The 18,586-nt window shown below is 41.4% G+C and overlaps 1 protein-coding gene across 1 annotated transcript in view; it reads right to left on the bottom strand.

Annotated features, from left to right (window-relative positions):
- LOC136712343 (uncharacterized) overlaps window positions 1–18,586 on the bottom strand; it is a 30,658-nt gene that overhangs the window by 9,759 nt on the left and 2,313 nt on the right. Inside the window, exons 3-4 of the mRNA XM_066688912.1 lie at window positions 15,990–16,005; window positions 15,475–15,564 (exon numbers count right to left, since the gene is read on the bottom strand). Coding sequence (XP_066545009.1) covers window positions 15,475–15,564; window positions 15,990–16,005 — 106 coding nt within the window. The remainder of the gene's footprint in view (window positions 1–15,474; window positions 15,565–15,989; window positions 16,006–18,586) is intronic.

The raw sequence follows: 18,586 nt of genomic DNA, 5'->3' as shown, positions 1-18,586 counted from the left end.
ATGTACTGTCTGTAGTGTTCTGTACAAAACCTGTTGGGAACCTTAACCTTTGCTGTATTGTCTACTTCAAATAAACCATTTACAAATGTACCTGCACAATATATATATATATATATATATATATATATATATATATATATATATATATATATATATATATTAACCCATTTACACAATAAAATGGTAAGAAAAGTATATTTAATTTATATAAACAGCAACATCTTTTATTATTATTATTATTATTATTATTATTATTATTATTAATAATAATAATTAGTGTTATTCTATCTTTGGAATTGCTCTCAAATTAGCCTGCCCCACTTATGCGTGACCAGATATTATAATTTACATTGGATCAGATCAGCTTCTACAGTAAATTAATAACTGTAACAGAAAAAACACCAACCGAGTACATACTCACTCTAAAAATTGAAGATTCTTCAGTGGTTCTATTTAGAACCTTTGGATTCTTCGTGAGTTAAAGGGTTCATTTAAGAACCGTGAGCTCCGCGGGAAACACAAGGGATCATGTAAGAACCCTCTTTCATCATGATAGCGATTGATTTAACACACATTCAACGTTCTTTAAGGATCCTTGTTTGCAGGGAACCTTGGTAAAGGGTTCTAATAAGAACCTTAAGGATCCTCCACAGTATCAACCCTGGGATCCAAAAAGGTTCTTATTACAACCTTCACTTCTTAGAGTTTACATATAGGCTGAGTACTGTAATTGTATATGAAAATAACATGTTTAGTTAAATTAGTGATACCATAAGCTTTCATTAATTTCTAATACATTTTAGGACAGCCCTATGACTCTTAATATGTCACCACAAAGTGGATAGAGAGCAGAAGATCACAACAATATTAATATGAATACTTTGCGCACTGCGCAGTTGGAGCCCCTTTCTCATACTCTGTTGACTCTTCTGGAGAAGCAGGCTTGGCCGACGTGACTTGCTTGCTGTCCAATGGCATCAGTCAAATATATTTTACAATGTACCCTCCCTTTCCGTAATTGTTTCTATAAATGCTGCAGCAGCTGCTTTATTTTTTCAGCACTTCCAAATCTCGCAGCCGCTGCAGATCTCGCAGCTGCTGTTTTATTTTTTCACCACTTCAAATCTCGCAGCCACTGCTTTATTTTTTCAGCGCTTCCAAATCTCACAGTCGCTGCTTTATTTTTTCAGCAGTTGCACTTCTGGGCCACCGTATTCATGCCTATAGAGACACTAGTGAACTTTGAGCTGAGTGATGGGCTTCCTTATTGAGTAACTCATGTGTCCAGAGTCTTTAGAAATTGATGCTTTAGGGTGACCTATAAAACTAACTGGATTTGTTTTCTCCAGGACCCGAACTGCACTCAGCTGCCTCTACCAGTAATGCCACTTCCTGCAACCAACCAGCGGTGTAGTCTAGTATGAAGTAGTGGGCATACAGTCAATTTACCAAGCCCCCCTTCCTACCCGTGATGGCCCCCAGCCACCACGTGCACGTGGGCGCATATGAAAATATTTCCAAGTGAAGTAACCCCTCACAAATGGTTTACTTCATGTATACTTAAGAAAGATAAGGTCAAGTCAACAGCCAGGCCAGAAGGTAGTTAGACCCCTGTTTGTTATTTTCAATGAGCATATTCTGTTCAGCTAGCTTTTTAGATAACATAGTAATGACTTATTAATAGTGACCAGATCTTTGTTTTCTGTGTATAAAAAGCTCTGGCTTTTAGCATGGAAGCAGAGCAGCTTTGGGATCTTCTTGATTCACTGCTGTTCTCCACGTCACGTGTAATAAAGGCATTGCAACGAACGTTCCAACCTGATTGAATACTGATTGTTCTTCCACATTACCCGGCGACGAGGACAGGCCGCTAACCCTGTCGGAGAGGACCGGAGTGGGCCAGACCAGTGACTAGCAAAGCCGCGCCGGGAAAATAATAAGGTAAGGGAGCCTTTTAAAATCCTTACTGCGGTGCTTTGCTTTCACTTGTCTGCTCGCCTGGCCCTATGATGATCAGGTAACGCGATCTATATTTTAATTAATCGTTGTTGCTTGCCTTACATCAAGTACTTGAGGCAGGAATTGTTTTCTTGCTTGTAAAGAAACAAGGGTTTCTTAGGGTTACCATAGACTTGACTGTGTTCTTGTTTGGGGTTCCCGCTGACAAAAGTGTGTTTGTAAAACTGCAGCGTAGGTTTGACCTACTATAAGAAAGAAGAAAATTAAAAAAAGGTGCTAAATGATTGTTTAATATCTGATACACCAAGGTGAAAATAATATAAAAAGCACAAGTTTATAGAACCATAAATAAGATGGTACATGGAGTAAGAAAGTAATTACTGTGTCATCCTCACTCACCCATTCCCCTGTTCGCCACCTGAGGTCGTCATTTCCCGAGTTTTAAACCATTCTCTCCAATTCATTTGCATCAATCACTTCAGTTACATTCCACAGAACCATGTGCACATGCTAGCTTCTCTCTTCAACACTATTGGCCCCGCACCTCACATCCCTGTCCTCTGTTTCACCTAATTCTCTATTTAAACCTCTGCATCTCCACAAGTCAATGCTCAGTTTTGTTCTTCCTCGTGTAGTCAATCCTAAGTATTCCAGATCTCTCTTCTTGCTCCTTGTTCACGACTTTTGTTTGTTTCCTCGACCACCACCTCTCGGATTTTCCCTAAGGACTCGTTTGCTCAATCGCCTGACTCTTCGCCTGCCTTTTGACTACTCTCTTGCCTCTCTCTTCGGATCCTGTTTGCCTGCCCTAGACCCTCGACACTTCTTCTCTCTGCACCTGGGTTCTCCAGTCCAGTGTACCGGTCTCCTGTTACAATTACACTATATATGGTTTATTGTTTGTATTTGTTTTTTATTTTTATTATTATTTTTTCCCCCGTCGTTTTATTGTTATTATTTTTGTGGGCTTGCATGCCTTGATTATTGTGTAGAAAACAATACATGAAAAATGGGTGGGAACAACTCTAGTAAAGCGGGCGACCCGCCACCAAAAGGTACAAATATAAGGTATATGTATGATAATTATGGAAGTTAAGTGGTGCGTGATGTGCACAAGTGGTTTAAGTGGACGATAGGTGACAGAAAGCTAAGGTTTCCAGAAGATGGGACTTTGATTCAGATAGACTTGAGCACCTAAAAACGGTTTTGCAAAATAGAAATACAAAGCCAGGAGAAGTAAACAAGAAAGTGTTTATGATGTGGAATGATGAATGTAAATTAAGAAATGAGAAACCAAAGCTAGCTATCTTAAAAAAATTGTTGAAGAAAAAATAGGCACAACACAATTCAATCTAGTCTAAGCCGAATGCCCCAAAGACAAATACATAAATACGTTTTCAGTATTAGTAAAAGTCCTCAAGATACTGAAGGAAATCTAATAGATAAGAAATAATACATAAGGTTAGTTTGAGACACTGCAGGTCAATACAACCTGCCAACCAAAACCATGGTATCCGAATTGACTTTGGATATAAATTAGTATGTGTCTTTGTATGTTTGTAAGTTTAGAGTTTGCGCAAGGTAAATGTCCGTATTTTGTTTGTAATTTTCATTTAATGTATAGCCAGATATAACATGCCTAAATACAATGTGTAGGTAAGCAATAAACTGTTGATCAGTTCAATATGGTTTTGTGAACAGTTCTTCTGAACCCGTACCAGTGTAGACTGGACTTCAATGGGAGGAAACTGACACAATAAAGACATGTGAGCTGTGCAGGTGGACAGAAGTCTTAGCTTTCCATGCATGCTCATCATTGGGGAAATCATTGACTGGACACATTTTTTGAAAATGTGTTTTCCTGGGGTACCTGGGAATCATTATTGAGATCAATGAAAATGCTTATTTTTATAAAGTATTTTGTTAGGAAGAGATATTAATTAATTAGCTCACAAAATGGAGTGAAATATATGTATAAATAGTAATAATACATATTGATAAATATAACTTGCATACATTTCTCATAAGAAATTAGGAACAAGAGAAAGAACAGCTGTTGGGATGCAGAGCAATGTTAACCAAAGTTGAATAAGGTTTGCGAAAGATGACAAGAGTTTCAGTGTTGATAGGGCTTAAAAGGTTGAGAAAGGAGAGTTTGTTATGTGTGAGACAAATGTATTGCCATGAGAGATTCTGATGGTGCTTGAATGAAATATGAGGGAAAATAAGGAAGTTACTAAAAGTATAACTTAATGTAACCTAAATAATTTAATGAGACATAGTTATGGCAAGTTCAAAGAAATAAAACTATTTGGAAATAGTCCTTTTTGCAAACAGAAATACCCTATCAATTAGGAAGAGAGGGGCAAGGGCAGAGACAAGCAGCCTGAGATGACTGTGAGAGAGAGAGAGAGAGAGAGAGAGAGAGAGAGAGAAGGCAGAGACTGTAACTACGTGTAAGGGTTCAAAACTTACTACAAACAGAGCAAGAGTGTGATAAATGTTAATTTACACTGCTTGTATTAATACTGCTAAATAATATTGATGTTGATACAGAAGAATAAGGCACATACTAGATGAAAACCATTTTATAAATAATAATAATAATAATAATAATAATAATAATAATAATCTGAGATGCACTGTAAAAGATCCAGGAAATTGCAACTGGCCACTGCACCTTCCATAAGAGAGCTCAAATATTTGTTAAGGCATTGGTTGCCTCACAGACACTCTTTCCCTGATTTGCCCGTCTGGCGCATGGTGTTGGCCACACGGGCAAAGGGGGATGTGTGCATCAGTCTTTAAAATTGGTTTGACCCAGGTTTTAAAGTAACAGTTCTGCTATAATGCAGAACTTGCCACATCTGTCAAGCTCATAATCTTGGGAAGGGAGCTAAACTCACAAAATCATGCCTTTCATATGCAAATAGATTGTGCTCAAATGCCTAAATGTTGATGGATGAATATATACTTATAATAATGTATAGGTTTTCTAAATGGGTTGAAGCCTATCCCGTAGGAAGGCTGAAGTAGTAACAGTTGCAAAAATACTGTTAAGAGATGTCATATGTAGATTTGGCATTCCAGGGAAAATTTCCAGTGACAGGGGCACTCACTTCACTGGGAAAATAGTACAGGAACTATGCAAAGCCCTGCGAAGTTAAGCACATTTTCACTGCCCCATCACTCTCAATCAGCTGGAGCAGTGGAGAGACAAAATGGGATATTAAAGAATAAACTGGCTAAAATATGCAAAAAAACAGGGCTCAAACGTCCAGATGCCCTTCCTATAGCCCTAATGACAATGAGATCGTCAACAAAACGGAAAACTGGTCTTTCTCCGCAAGAGATTATTATGGGATGACTTATGAGACCTTCCGTCACTCCTCCTTTGTCTGTAAGGGAAATGGAGATCCACTTGATGGATGATGCTATGTTGTATTTTTGTATGGGACTAACATGTGCATTCGAAGCTGTCCATTCACAGGTGAAAGCAGCCCAGACTGAATCAGCCCAGCAGGATTGCCACCCCTTCCAGCTAGGTGACTACGTGTATATCAAAGCACACAAGAGAAAGTCCTTTCTGCAGCCCAGGTGGACGGGGCCCTATCACGTGCTACTGACCACCCACACCGCTGTGAAGTGCCAAGGAAAGACGACATGGATCCACTCCTCCCACTGCAAACTTGCCCATCAAAGTGATCAGCACAACACTGGTGGAGACCAGAGGGATGCTCCCCCTTCGCCTGGATTGTCTCTCTCATCGCCTGCGGGACCATTGTCTGCGCCATAGCAACCTGGGAAGAGGGCGCCTTCAAATACCAAGCTGACAGGATCATCGCTGACTGGGGGAACCAGTCCAGAAGAAGCTGACATCGGCATCACCCTCCAGCTAACAGCACAGGGCAGAGCAGTGGCCCAAAAGGAGCAACAGGACACAAGGGTCCACAAATACCGGGTGACGTGCTAGTAACCTCTCCCCTTTCGCATATTGACACCACAAACACTAACATGTACACTGATAAAATACGACTGAGGATTCGACAGTGACGAGACAGCCACCTGACCAGAGGAAACGCCTACCTCCAACTGTCTTATCAGTTTACAAAAGACTTGAACCTGTCAAGGTGCTGGGTGTGTTCTCATGTGCCCCATAACGCTGAGGGAGGCATTCCCATGATCCCAGTTCCCTAGACTGCAGAAGATAACTGTGCTATATAGAAACATCATAGAATAGATATGAGCATTTGCAATACTGTTGATGCCTCTGCCTCAATGTTGAACGGACAAATGCCCTATTTCCACCCTTATAATACCTCCCAGAGGCCACCTTCTATCCTCTTGGTAGACTCTGTCCCTGGACTAGCCTGTCAGTGTGGTAAAGGAAATGTTTTTGTAGGAAACAGCTCCTGCAATAGCTCGTGGGATATGGTGGGATGGGGGGTTTCAAATCCTTGGCTCCCTGACAATTGGTTGGGTTCCTGCTATATTGGCTACATCACTCCCGCCATGAGATCTCTTTCAAAACCCCCTAAGGGCCATTGACATAATCTAAGATATATCTCTGAAACTGAGGGTTTCTTTTTCATATTGATCTCCCCGTATGGTGTTGGGCGCTCTATAAAGGAGGTTCAGATACTGGCCTCAATCTTAGAGGAGGTTAGTAATAAAACTGCAGAATCTATAGATTACATAACATAGAGATAGCTGCTATATGCACCACAGTCCTGCAGAATTGTCTAGCCCTAGATTTCGTTGTGGTGGTAAAAGCGGGGGTGTGTGCTCTCATTGGTAAAGAATGTTGTACCTACATTCCCGACAACACTGAACAGATTCATGATCTCACGGATCACATTTGTAAAGAAGTTACTAAAATCCACCAGACCTCAGGTCTCTGGGGAGCTGGATAAGTGGCTCCCTAGGAAGAATTGGTGCTACTATAGCCCTGAGTCTGCTTTTTATCCTTGGCATACTCATTCTTCTCTATATTTGTTTTGTACTGATCAAGTGTTGCTGTGCTTGCACTGCTAAAGAAATGCAGAAAAGCCTTACTCCTTTTGAAATAAGGAGCCGGTTAAAATAATGTATGAGGAAATACAACAAGAACACAGTGATATAATGGATCTTATGAATTACACTAAAAGATGTCCACTATTCCCCCTGAGGTTAAAGGGGTCTCCAGGGTCTCATGGAGGCTCTGTATATATGAATGATTGTCCTTCATAGGACAAAATGGGGGAGTGTGGAAGTAAAGTTAGAAATTCCCCTCACAAATGGTTTACTTCTTGTATACGAAAGATAAGGTCAAGTCAACAGCCAGGCCAGAAGGTAGTTGTTATTTTCGATGAACATCTTGGAGAAGATGACAGAGTATGATTTGAGTGTCTGCTCCTTAATTCTTGTATTGACCCATGGACTCTGTCCTCTAATAATATATAGCTAGCTTTGTAGATAACATAGTAATGACTTATTAATAGTGACCAGATCTTTGTTTTCTGTATATAAAAAGCTCTGGCTTTTAGAATGGAAGCAGAGCAGCTTTGGGATCTTCTTGATTCACTGCTGTTCTCCACGTCACGTGTAATAAAGGCATTGCAATGAACGTTCCAACCTGATTGAAGATTGATTGATCTTCCACACCCCTCAGTGTTAAGCCTCCTTTATAAGGATATTGAGTTTCTTGGCATACTAGGCTGATCAGTCTTTTGGGTGGAGCTGCTGCAGGGCAGAGCTAAGAGGTACAGTTCGAATTATGAGCAGAGAGCTCCAACTGCACTGGATACACACACATTTCCAAACATTTCTTTTTTTTTTTACATACTGCAAAATTAAGGTGCAGATACTATGTGGGTTCAGACAGAGATTATTACATGGTAATTCAAGTACTTTCAATGACTTTTCCCAACACTTTATTTATTTCTGTTTTTTAAAACGTGTCATGACACAAGTGAATCATTTGAGTGATGATTTTTTTATTCACTTACATAAGAACATTATATACTGCATTTAAATTAACTATGCATCAAATCATAGGTGAATCGTATTCAATCATATTTATTCCAGTTACATTTTAAACAAAATCCTTTAAGGACTTTAGGGACCTTTTATGAACTCATCTGTAAACAATTAATATGAAGCACAAAGTGCAGCATAGCTTTAAAATACTCGATTTCAGACCTTACAGAGCTTTTATTAAAACTCTGTTGTTTTTGCTTCATGTTGCTGTACAGATGCACGCAACAACGACTAGCTATAGGCTACAGCGGGGCAAGTAGGAGACTTGGTAGCTGTACATCTGGTGCGTAGAAACTGAGCTGAAAATGTTTTATCCATATGGCGTATCACCCCCTCCCATTCGGCTTGCTTTGTTATTAATGGCCACATGTGATTTTCTTATTTCTTGAACATTGACGAATTAAACTGAAGTCTAAAATATAAGCCTGTAACTTGAAATATAAATGTATTGAATACTGTAAATTGATTTTTTATTTATTGTGAATTAAAAAAAGTAACATTACGTATCATTGCTCATTTTATAGTGTGCACTGTCCTCATTAGTTACAGGTGAAGTATTTAACAGCCCCCCACCCCTCTGCACCAGCAGTCAGTGCCAGCAGCCTTCAGTGCCCCCCTTCTGAAGGGCCCCACTTACAAAGGGCAGGGACTCTAGCTGCGGGGACTCCAGCGAGGAGAAGAGTGCAAGGAGACGCTGCACAGCAACAGCAACAACAGGCAACCATGACGATCTCTCCAATTCCTGTCCTGCTCTCTCCTTCCTCTCGGCATGCACCTGCGCGCCATTGTTTCCCTAATCCCTCCAACCTCATCTCTCTGCCTCTCCCCCCCTCCTCCTCCCTCCCTGCTACTCCACTCTCTGGAGGCCTGTGGAACTGCCACTCAGCTTCCAACAAGGCCAACTTCATCTCTGCCTTCGCCTCCCACCAGTCTCTGGATTTCCTCGCTCTCACCGAGACATGGATCTCCCCAGACAACTCTACCACCCCTGCTGCCTTATCCTCTCTCTTTGTCTTATCTTCTCAAGAGGCTGCTCCCCTTCAACACTCTCCGTGACACCCATGGACATCTTGGACCACCACTTCATTTCCTTCTCCCTTTCCCTCCCCTCCCTCCCCTCTCCACCCACTCCCTCTGTCACCTTCCGCCGTAATCTCCGCTCTGTCTCCCCCTCTACCCTTGCCTCCACTGCCCTCACTCTCTTGCCTTCCATTGACTGTTTTTCCCATCTATTTGTCAACTGTGCTACCTCCTCTTTGTTCTCCTCCCTCAACTCCTCCCTTGACTCTCTGTCCTCTCACGTCTCGTCCTGCCCGTCCCTCCCCTCCTCAACCTTGGCTCTCTGCTGTTCTCCGCGCAACCCGAACTAGTCTGCGTGCCACCGAACAGAAGTGGAAAAGGACCAAACTCCCAGCTGCCCTCGAACTCTACCGCTCTCTACTGTCCACATTCTCGTCCTCTCTCACCTCAGCCAAGAAGTCTTACTTCCAATCTCTCTTCGAATCCACTGTCAACAACCCCCGCAAACTCTTCTCCACCTTCTCCTCCCTCCTTGCCCCCCCTCCCCCTCCTCCTCCCCCATCTGTCACTGCTGATGATTTCGCCTCCTTCTTCTCCTCCAAGATTGCAGACATCCGCAGGCTCTTCAATACTCCACCCTCATCTCCCATCACACCCAAACCTCCCACCGACCAAGCTTCCTTTTCTTCATTCTCACCTCACTCAGATGCTGAAGTTTCTGCTCTCCTCCTACGTCACAAACCCACAACATGTGACCTGGACCCTCTCCCTTCTCGTCTCTTCCAAGCAACCGCTCCTGATCTTCTCCCCTTCATCTCCTCCCTCCTCTCTGGCTGTTTCCCCTCTGCCTTTAAACAAGCTGCTGTCATCCCACTGCTAAAGAAACCAACCCTTGATGCCACCTCTCCTCAGAACTCCCTACTCCCCACTCCCCTTCCACTCCAAGACTCTCGAGCGGGCGGTCCACCGTCAGCTCTCGGACTTTCTGTCCCAACACTCACTCCTTGATCCTCAGCAATCCGGCTTCCGCACAGCTCACTCCACTGAGACGGCTCTCCTGGCTGTCACTGACTCTCTCAGCCATGCTCGGCGGCCTCCCACTCCTCAGTCCTCATCCTCCTTGACCTCTCCGCAGCATTTGACACCGTTGATCACTCCATCCTCCTCTCCTGCCTCGCTGACCTTGGGATCTCTGGGACTGCTCTCACCTGGTTCTCCTCCTACCTCAGTGACTGGTCCTACCAAGTGACATGGCGAGGCTCCTCATCCACCCCTCAACCTCTCCTCACAGGCGTTCCCCAAGGCTCCATCCTGGGCCCGCTCCTGTTCTCTCTTTACACTCGCTCCCTGGGCCCCCTCATCGCTTCCCATGGTTTCTACTACCACTTCTACGCTGATGATGCCCAGATCTTCCTGTCTTTTCCCTCTTCTGACCCTCTCATCCCCTCACACATCTCTTCCTGCTTGTCTGCTATTTCCACCTGGATGCACTCGCACCACCTCAAGCTCAACCTCTCCAAATCGGATCTCCTCTTTTTCCCCCACTCTTCCTCACCTTCTGCTGACCTCCCCATCTCGATCCCCTTGGAATCCACCACACTCTCTCCTTCTTCTTCCGCTAAAAATCTAAGAGTCACCCTCGATCCTGCGCTCTCCTACACCCAGCACATCACCACGCTGACATGTACCTGCAGATTCTTCCTGAGCAACATACACTGGATCCGTCCCTTCCTCACCGACTACTTGACTCAGCTACTCGTCCAGTCACTGTTCCTCTCCTGCCTGGACTACTGCAACTCCCTCCTGGCCGGCCTGACTGCATCTACTACCCGCCGCTCCAGCTCATCCAGAACTCTGCGGCTCGTCTGGTATTCTCTCTGCCCCGATTCACACACGCTACTCCACTGCTCCACTCCCTCCACTGGCTCCCGATAGGGGCACGCATTCAGTTCAAGACTTTGACCCTCACCTACCGCTGTCTTGACCACACTGCACCAAGCTACCTTCAGTCACTCGTCTCTCCATACATCCCCTCCAGACCACTGCGCTCCTCCAGTGCCAGAAGACTAACTCTTCCTCCTCTCTACTCTCCTTCCTCCAGAGCCGCTCCTTCTCATCCCTGGCCCCTAAATGGTGGAACGACCTGCCCACCGAAGTCAAAACAGCAGAGTCCTTGACCTCATTCCGGCGCTTACTCAAGACGCATCTTTTCCGACAGTACTTGTAATATTAGTCCTCTATCCCTGCTAGATAGCACTTCACAGTTTTATTTTGCTTCTCGCGTTCTTGATTGTTTTCCTCCTTGCTCCCTTTCCCGTAGCCCTTGACTGTGACCCTACATCTTGACAGCACTTAGCTTTCACCATCCAGGATGTAGGAAGTCACTTACTGTACTTGTGTAAATTGTAAATTGAAATTTGTAAAATGTATTTTGAATTGCTGTTTTAGCTAAATTGAATTTGTAATGATTGATGCCTTGTACTTCTCTGTATTTTTGCACTTTGTTTGCACTCATGTTGTAAGTCGCCCTGGATAAGGGCATCTGCCAAGAAATAAAAATAATAATAATAGTGGGGAATCCTCGTGGGCAGACGGCGTATGCCTGCGTATCACGTAGACTACACCACTGCAACCAACCCATTACTTACAGAGAGGGTCTTCTCCTATCAAGTACACTGATATCTGCCTGTCAGTGCCTGTCTGCATAGAGTGGCTGTTTCCTATGCTAGACTTTGATGCACTCTTTATAATTTATTTTTAATCTTAATAAGCAATTGATTTTAATAGCTTTCTGTCGTGGTTGTGTGCTGATCTGCCGATCCCAGCACTGCAAACCTGAAATTTTTTAAAAATATTAGAATTGTGCCAATTACTTCTCCTTCTAAGGTTAAACATATATATTGGGGACAAACATTCAAGCATCTTAAATGAAAAAGAAATGGGAATTTATATTTAAAAATGTATATTTAAAACTATTCTTATTATTCTGGATTATTCCAGTACACACAGTGTGGTTTTTCATTATAAGTACGGCATGTATAAACAATTAGAGCAGTGGTTCCCAAAGTAGGGGTCGTGAGATTATTTCCAGAAATCAAATAATTTTTTTTTAGCCATAATTGTAATAAAACATAATACTCGTTAAATTAAAAATAAAACCATGCAAACAAAATGTTCCTTGTCCCCTCATGACCCCGGAGGTGTTTAGACAGATTAACGACATATTAGCATCAGCATCAGTTGCAGCAGGTCAATTTACAGCACCCATAAACATTCCGATATGTGCACATTTTTTGGCTTTAAGTTTACAATATTATTTTTGTCGAAATGAAATGTTGGTTAATATCAAAAGACAAAGCAGGGATGCCAGCAGAGAGGCCAGCGGAGGAGAGCGGAGAAGCACCACCGTCAAGCGAACTGTCAAGCAACCAAATATGAAAGACAGCATTTAATTCCAAGACACTGGCTGAGTTTTGGATTTCAGTCGAGAGGGAATACCCACAGTTATCCAAGGCCGGTATAGATGTACTGATGCCATTTGGCACTACCTACTTGTGCGAAAAGACTTTCTCGGCACTCACGTACCTTAAAAATAAATACAGATCGCGACTGAACGTAGAGGATGATCTCTGAGTGGCGGTCTCCAAAATTAAACCAAGAATGGATTTGCTTTTGTGCTCCAAGCATTAGGTGAGGTTAACACTGAAATGAAAGTAATGACTAAATTAGGCTACTTTTAAATAATATTATGGTTGTTAGGCTGTTGTGTTGTTGTCATTATACTTTTCGTATAGGCCTATTACATTTGTATACTTTAATCACCTCTGAGGATAGTGGCAGGGGGTCATGAGTCAGTGGCAACGTTATTTTGGGGGTCGTGGGCTGACAAGTTTGGGAACCCCTGAATTAGAGGGATTCACTGAGGTATATTGTAAAATATTTCAGTAAAGATACTCAGATGTAGACATGAATAATAATTAGGACCCTGCATTTATGAAGGTAATGCCTACCCTTTATAATACAGTGTCACACTCAAGTGGCGATCTCTACCTATCTACAGTCTTTCATGTGCTTGAAAAACACACACACTGTATAGCATTACAGGTGTCTTACAACTATACTCAGATTGAGTGGACACTGAGAGTGTTTACACTGCAACTAAACATGGACACGAGATGGAGATTGAAGAGAGAGTGTTTTGAAAATGCTGTGTACATATAAACATGACTCTGATTCAGGGGCATCAGTCATACTGGGAATGACTGATCATTTGTGGGTTTTTGCCAGTGTTCTGAAAACATCGTGAGTGAAACGCCAGGTCCAAATGGCACCGTACTAAATGCTTTTACTCTACTGATCAATATGCAATTGCTACTGCACATAGTACAATGTACAATAGTGCATATTTTACACATTTGCACTTAATTTGTGTTCACGCTTTCCAGTCCCTGTTCAGTCCAAACCAGCTCTAATTTAATGGAAGAAATGTTTGTTTTAAATCCTCACTGCCTCCTCTCGCCTGTACTGCTCCTGTAAATTCTGTGTATGTCTGTGTTTATGATTTTATGTATTTTAAACCTTTTACATTTTTTGTATTTTAATTGATTAAAACAAATTAAAATAAATGGTCAGGCTGCGCCACTCCCCTCATTTTCATCCCGTAGAAGCCCCATTGTGGTCCCAGGTGCTACACAGTGTACACTGGAGTGATGTTTTGTGTGTGGTTCATGACAATGCCAAAAATATAATATTGTTTCTTATATGAAATGCTTTGATTTATTACCCAAATAAAAAAAATATACGGCGAGCTATTCAACTGCACATGCACATTAGTTGTTTTCTGTAAGGCATGAGTGTATTGTTTGAAATAATGATTATTATTATTTATTTAAATGTAAATCAGTACCCTGAATATGAATAAATAATCATCATAGGCTAAATAATTCTAAAGACTGTGGTTTAACAGCAATAGGTTTGCTTTCATTTTTGTATTTGTATTTTAGTGTTGTGTTTGTTGCTTTTCACTTCGTCCATGCACTACTTTAGTTCGTTATATTATGAAGCAGACATTAATTTGTTATAAAACTGCATGATTCAATTTTCTCTGCTTTAATTATCAAAATGGAAGTAATCGATTCCAGTAAAGGGATTATATCTAACATTATTAATCTCAGATGCATCAAAGAAATACTTAATACAAAATAAAACTGTTTTATTATGAGTTTTAATTTGTATATCTTTTTGTGCTACCCCTAGAGTGTAAAAATAATCTGTCTTCAGTTGCAACAATCACTACCGAGTTTTAAAAATGCTTCTGAAAGCAATGTCAGCACAAGAACTGTTCGTTGAGAGATTCAATGTCTTGGAAATGTTCTTATATCCTACCCCTGATTTGTGCTTTTGAAGAACCTTATTCCGGATTTGCATTGAATCATCATGATTTAGTTTTTGTTAGGAATTGTACTAACCAACTATGGGACCTCCCAGATGTCCGAGCAGCCGAATACAAGCCTAAGATCACCATGCCTAATGCCAAGCATTGGCTGGAGTGGTTTAAAACTCGCTGACATTGGACTCTGGAGCAGTGGAAACACATTCTCTGGAGTGATGAATAACAGTTCACCAGATGAATCTGGGTTTGGTGGATGCCAGGAAAATACTACCTGCCTGAATGCATAGTGCCAACTGTAAAGTTTGGTGGAGGAGGAATAATGGTCTGGGGCTGTTTTTCATGGTTTTGGCCCCTTAATTCCACTGAAGGGAAATCTTAACATTACAGCATACAATGACATTCTAGACAAGTTTGAGCTTCCAACTTTGTGGCAACAGTTTGGGGAAGGGCATTTCCTGTTTCAGCATGACAATGCTCCCATGCACAAAGCGAGGTCCATACAGAAATGGTTTGTAGAAGAACTTGACTGGCCTGCACAGAGCCCTGACCTCAACCCCATCAAACACCTTTTGGATGAATTGGAATGCTGAATGAGAGCCAGACGTGATTTCCCAACATCAGGGCCCGACCTCACTGATGCTCTTGTGGCTGAATAGAAGCAAATTCCCGCAGCAATGGTTTCAAATCTAACAAAAAGCCTTCCCAGAAGAGTGGAGGCTGTTATAGTAGCAAAGGGGGGACCAACTCCATATTAATGCCCATGATTTTGGAATGAGATGTTCGACAAGCAGGTGTCCACACACTTTTGGCCATGTAGTGTCATTATTTTGATTTATCCAAATTAAGTGTCAACCTTGAAAACCATATTACTTAGTTATTCTTTGTACTAATAACTCACATCTTAATTAGATTATTCAGTGATAATTTTGTATTTTATGGTCACATCTTACAAGCAGATATTGTGTGTGTATTTTATTATTTTCGCTTATTTTCACTTTCAACTATTTTTGGGGCTTTCTCACCAGAGCTTCTAAACACTATTTACTTTAACATGTGATTTGGTAATTCAAGGTATTTACATCTACCTGTTTGTTGGTTGAAGCAATGTTTTCCCTCTGGCTGCTTATCAGGAGTATTCTTCCATTGGGTCCAGAAGCTCAGCCTGGTGGCAAAGTCTATAGAAATTAAAATCTTTTTTAGGCTTCATCCCTCAAGAACCACTAGTAAACCTTAATTGATCAAGTGATTCACATCCCTCTTGAGTAACTGATGTGTTCCTAGTCTTTAGAAATCAGTGTTTTACAGTGACCTATAAAGCGAGATGGATTTGGGCTCTCCAGCACAAGAAATGCACCAACACAGGTCACGTCCCTCAACCAACCCATTACTGAAAGAGAGGGGCATCAAGTAAAGTGATATATTATATACAACTGCAACATAAAAGTATAGTTCAATAGTTTTAATTAAGTATTTAATTGTTTATTTCTATTAAATTTTATTTCCAATATTTTGGGACTGGCATGTAAAGTCACGTTAACTGTCAAGGAATAAAAAGTACTCTTCAGTAATAATGAGTTCTAATGAAAGACTGGCAAATTACCTGTTGGATGTGTGTCCTTAAAGAGAAAGAAATTAGATAAATTAACAGCAACATCAGCACAAGATGTCATACTTTTCATACACAACACTTGAATAGAGGATCAAGAAGTATAGTGGCTCTCAAAAGTATTCACCCCCCTTGGACTTTTCCACATTTCATTGTGTTACATCATTAAATTAGAATGGTTTTTGAAATCAGGAGTTTTTGCCACAGATCAACATAGAAAATTACCATAATGTAAAACTCCACCTCGCTGAACAACATTTAAATGGTGCCCATCTCTATGGTGGAGAGAAAATATTTAGTTACTTTTCTGTGTTGGTGGGTTAGCCAATCAGAAGGCTTGTTCTGAAGGCTACGACCTGTCGTAAATAGGGTGTCCCCGAGGTAGTTGCTTGCTTGCAGGCTCATGGCATGGACGTTTTAGCATTCTGTGCTGGAGCTAAAGCAGCAAGTTGTGGTACTTTCACTAATTACCAGTGGTGAGTGTTCCATTTTTGTATGCACATTAAATATACAAATACAAATATTGGATTTATACGGCAATCCTTGTCGTGTCATTTCAATAACCCACACTAAATAAAAAGGATGCAACAATAACATCCACACCAAAACTACTCAGTACTGAAAATACTATGGTGAATAACTGCATATTAAAAAAAAACAAATGAAATACAATAATATCAAAAATCATTAGCTGACAACTAGCAGACTACTGTTGTAGTTAACTTCTAGCTAATCAAAATCATCATTTGGATGGCAACTGGCAGTAGGCTAGCTATCAAATTGATTGCACTGTTTACCACACAGCCATGCAAAGGGCAAATTATTGTCTCTTGCATTGTGCCTTGTTGTTAAATACTTTGTTTTAATGATCTTATTGAATGTTTTTTCATGTCACTTATGGAGCACCAAGCTGTAAATAGAAGTGTTTTATAAAGTTAGGTTTACAACACGAAGTATAGTACTGAACAGTGCACAACAAACCCACAACAATATAAAGAGCATAATGATAATAGGAAACAAAAGTGATCCGCATTGCCATTAACCATGAAACATCCATCAGCATCTTACCATCCCACAATAAAAGGACCATTTATCATGCACTTTTAAAATGTGTCCATTTTGGGATATAATATATACGATTATCTCAGACAGTAGCATTTATACATAAACTGTGGGCTTACGTATGGATAATTGTCGTGTTTTTGTCATTTTTACACCATTTATTGGAGCAGATGGGATTGACCCTATGCTTCTGTGTGGCTGTATACCTCGATTAAATACCTTGGTTGGTCTACTTGAGCAAGTGGGTTGAAATGACGTCAGTAAGAGGAAAGCCAGAACTTTGTTTTGATACTAAACATCACAGCTTTCAGCACCGGCATGACACACAACTAGTATGCTTAAGTGAGTGAATTTAAAATAATAAAAGCAGCTTGTTTAATGGATTGAGGTAACACACAAGCATCACTTGACACAACAGGAGAGCCGTGAGGTGAAAAAAAGGTCTGTAACATTCCTCTTCCTTGCGCCTTTTTGTCCTCATCCTCTTTTCTCCTCTTCCTCTTTTCTACATCCGACTGGTATGCTCTTTTAAAAGATGCCATCTTTCTCTCCACCTCATAGCGCTGTCGCATCAGCAGCACTGCTGCACCTCACCTGTCCCTCCCACACTAGTTCAGGTGGCTTTGGCTGTATGTTTGGGGTCATTGTCCTGCCAGAAGATTAATCTTCTCCCTAGGTCTCTTGCAGACTTCAGCAGGTTTTCTTCCAGGATTTCTCTGTACTTTGCTGCATCCAACTTGCCCTCTATCTTTACAAGGTCTACAGGCCCTGACGCAGAGAAGCATCTCCATAGCATGATGCTTCCACCACCATGCTTCACGGTAGGGATGGTGTTCTCAGGATGATGTGCTGTGTTAGGCTTGCGCCAAACATAGCACTTAGCTTTGAGGTCAAAAAGCTCTATTTTGGTCTCATCAACCATAGAATCTTGTTCCACCTGGTCTCAGTGTTCCCCACATGCCTTTAATTTTGCCACTCTCCCATAAAGGCCACTTTTTTGAAGCACCAGTTGCAGTCTGCACAGTGTCTCCCAGCTCAGCTGAGGAAGACTGTAACTCCTTCAGAGTTGCCATAGGCCTCTTGGTGGCCTCCCTGACTAGTGCCCCTCTCGCCCGAATACTCAGTTTTTGAGGACAGCCTGATCTAGGCAGATTCACAGTTGTGCCATATTCTCTCCATTTCTTAATAATGGACTTTACTGTGCTCTGGGGGATATTCAATGCCTTGGAAATGTTCTTATATCCTACCCCTGTGTAGGTGCTTTTGAAGAACCATATTCCGGATTTGCATTGAATGTTCCTTCTTCTTCTTCCTGATATCATTTTTGTTAGGAATTATACAAAACAACTGTGGCACCTCCAGAGACAGGTGTGTTTAACCTGAAATCATGTAATTGCGGTGGAATCCATTCAACTAATTACGTGACTTCTAAAGACAATTGGTTTCACCACAGCTCAATCAGGTGTGTCATAGCAAAGGAGGTGATTACTTTTGCATTCAATTATTTTCTGTTTTGTATCTGTAATTAA

This window comes from Amia ocellicauda, chromosome 1 (assembly GCF_036373705.1).
Source record: "Amia ocellicauda isolate fAmiCal2 chromosome 1, fAmiCal2.hap1, whole genome shotgun sequence".
NCBI lineage: Eukaryota > Metazoa > Chordata > Actinopteri > Amiiformes > Amiidae > Amia > Amia ocellicauda.
This window is presented reverse-complemented; position numbering and strand designations above follow the sequence as displayed.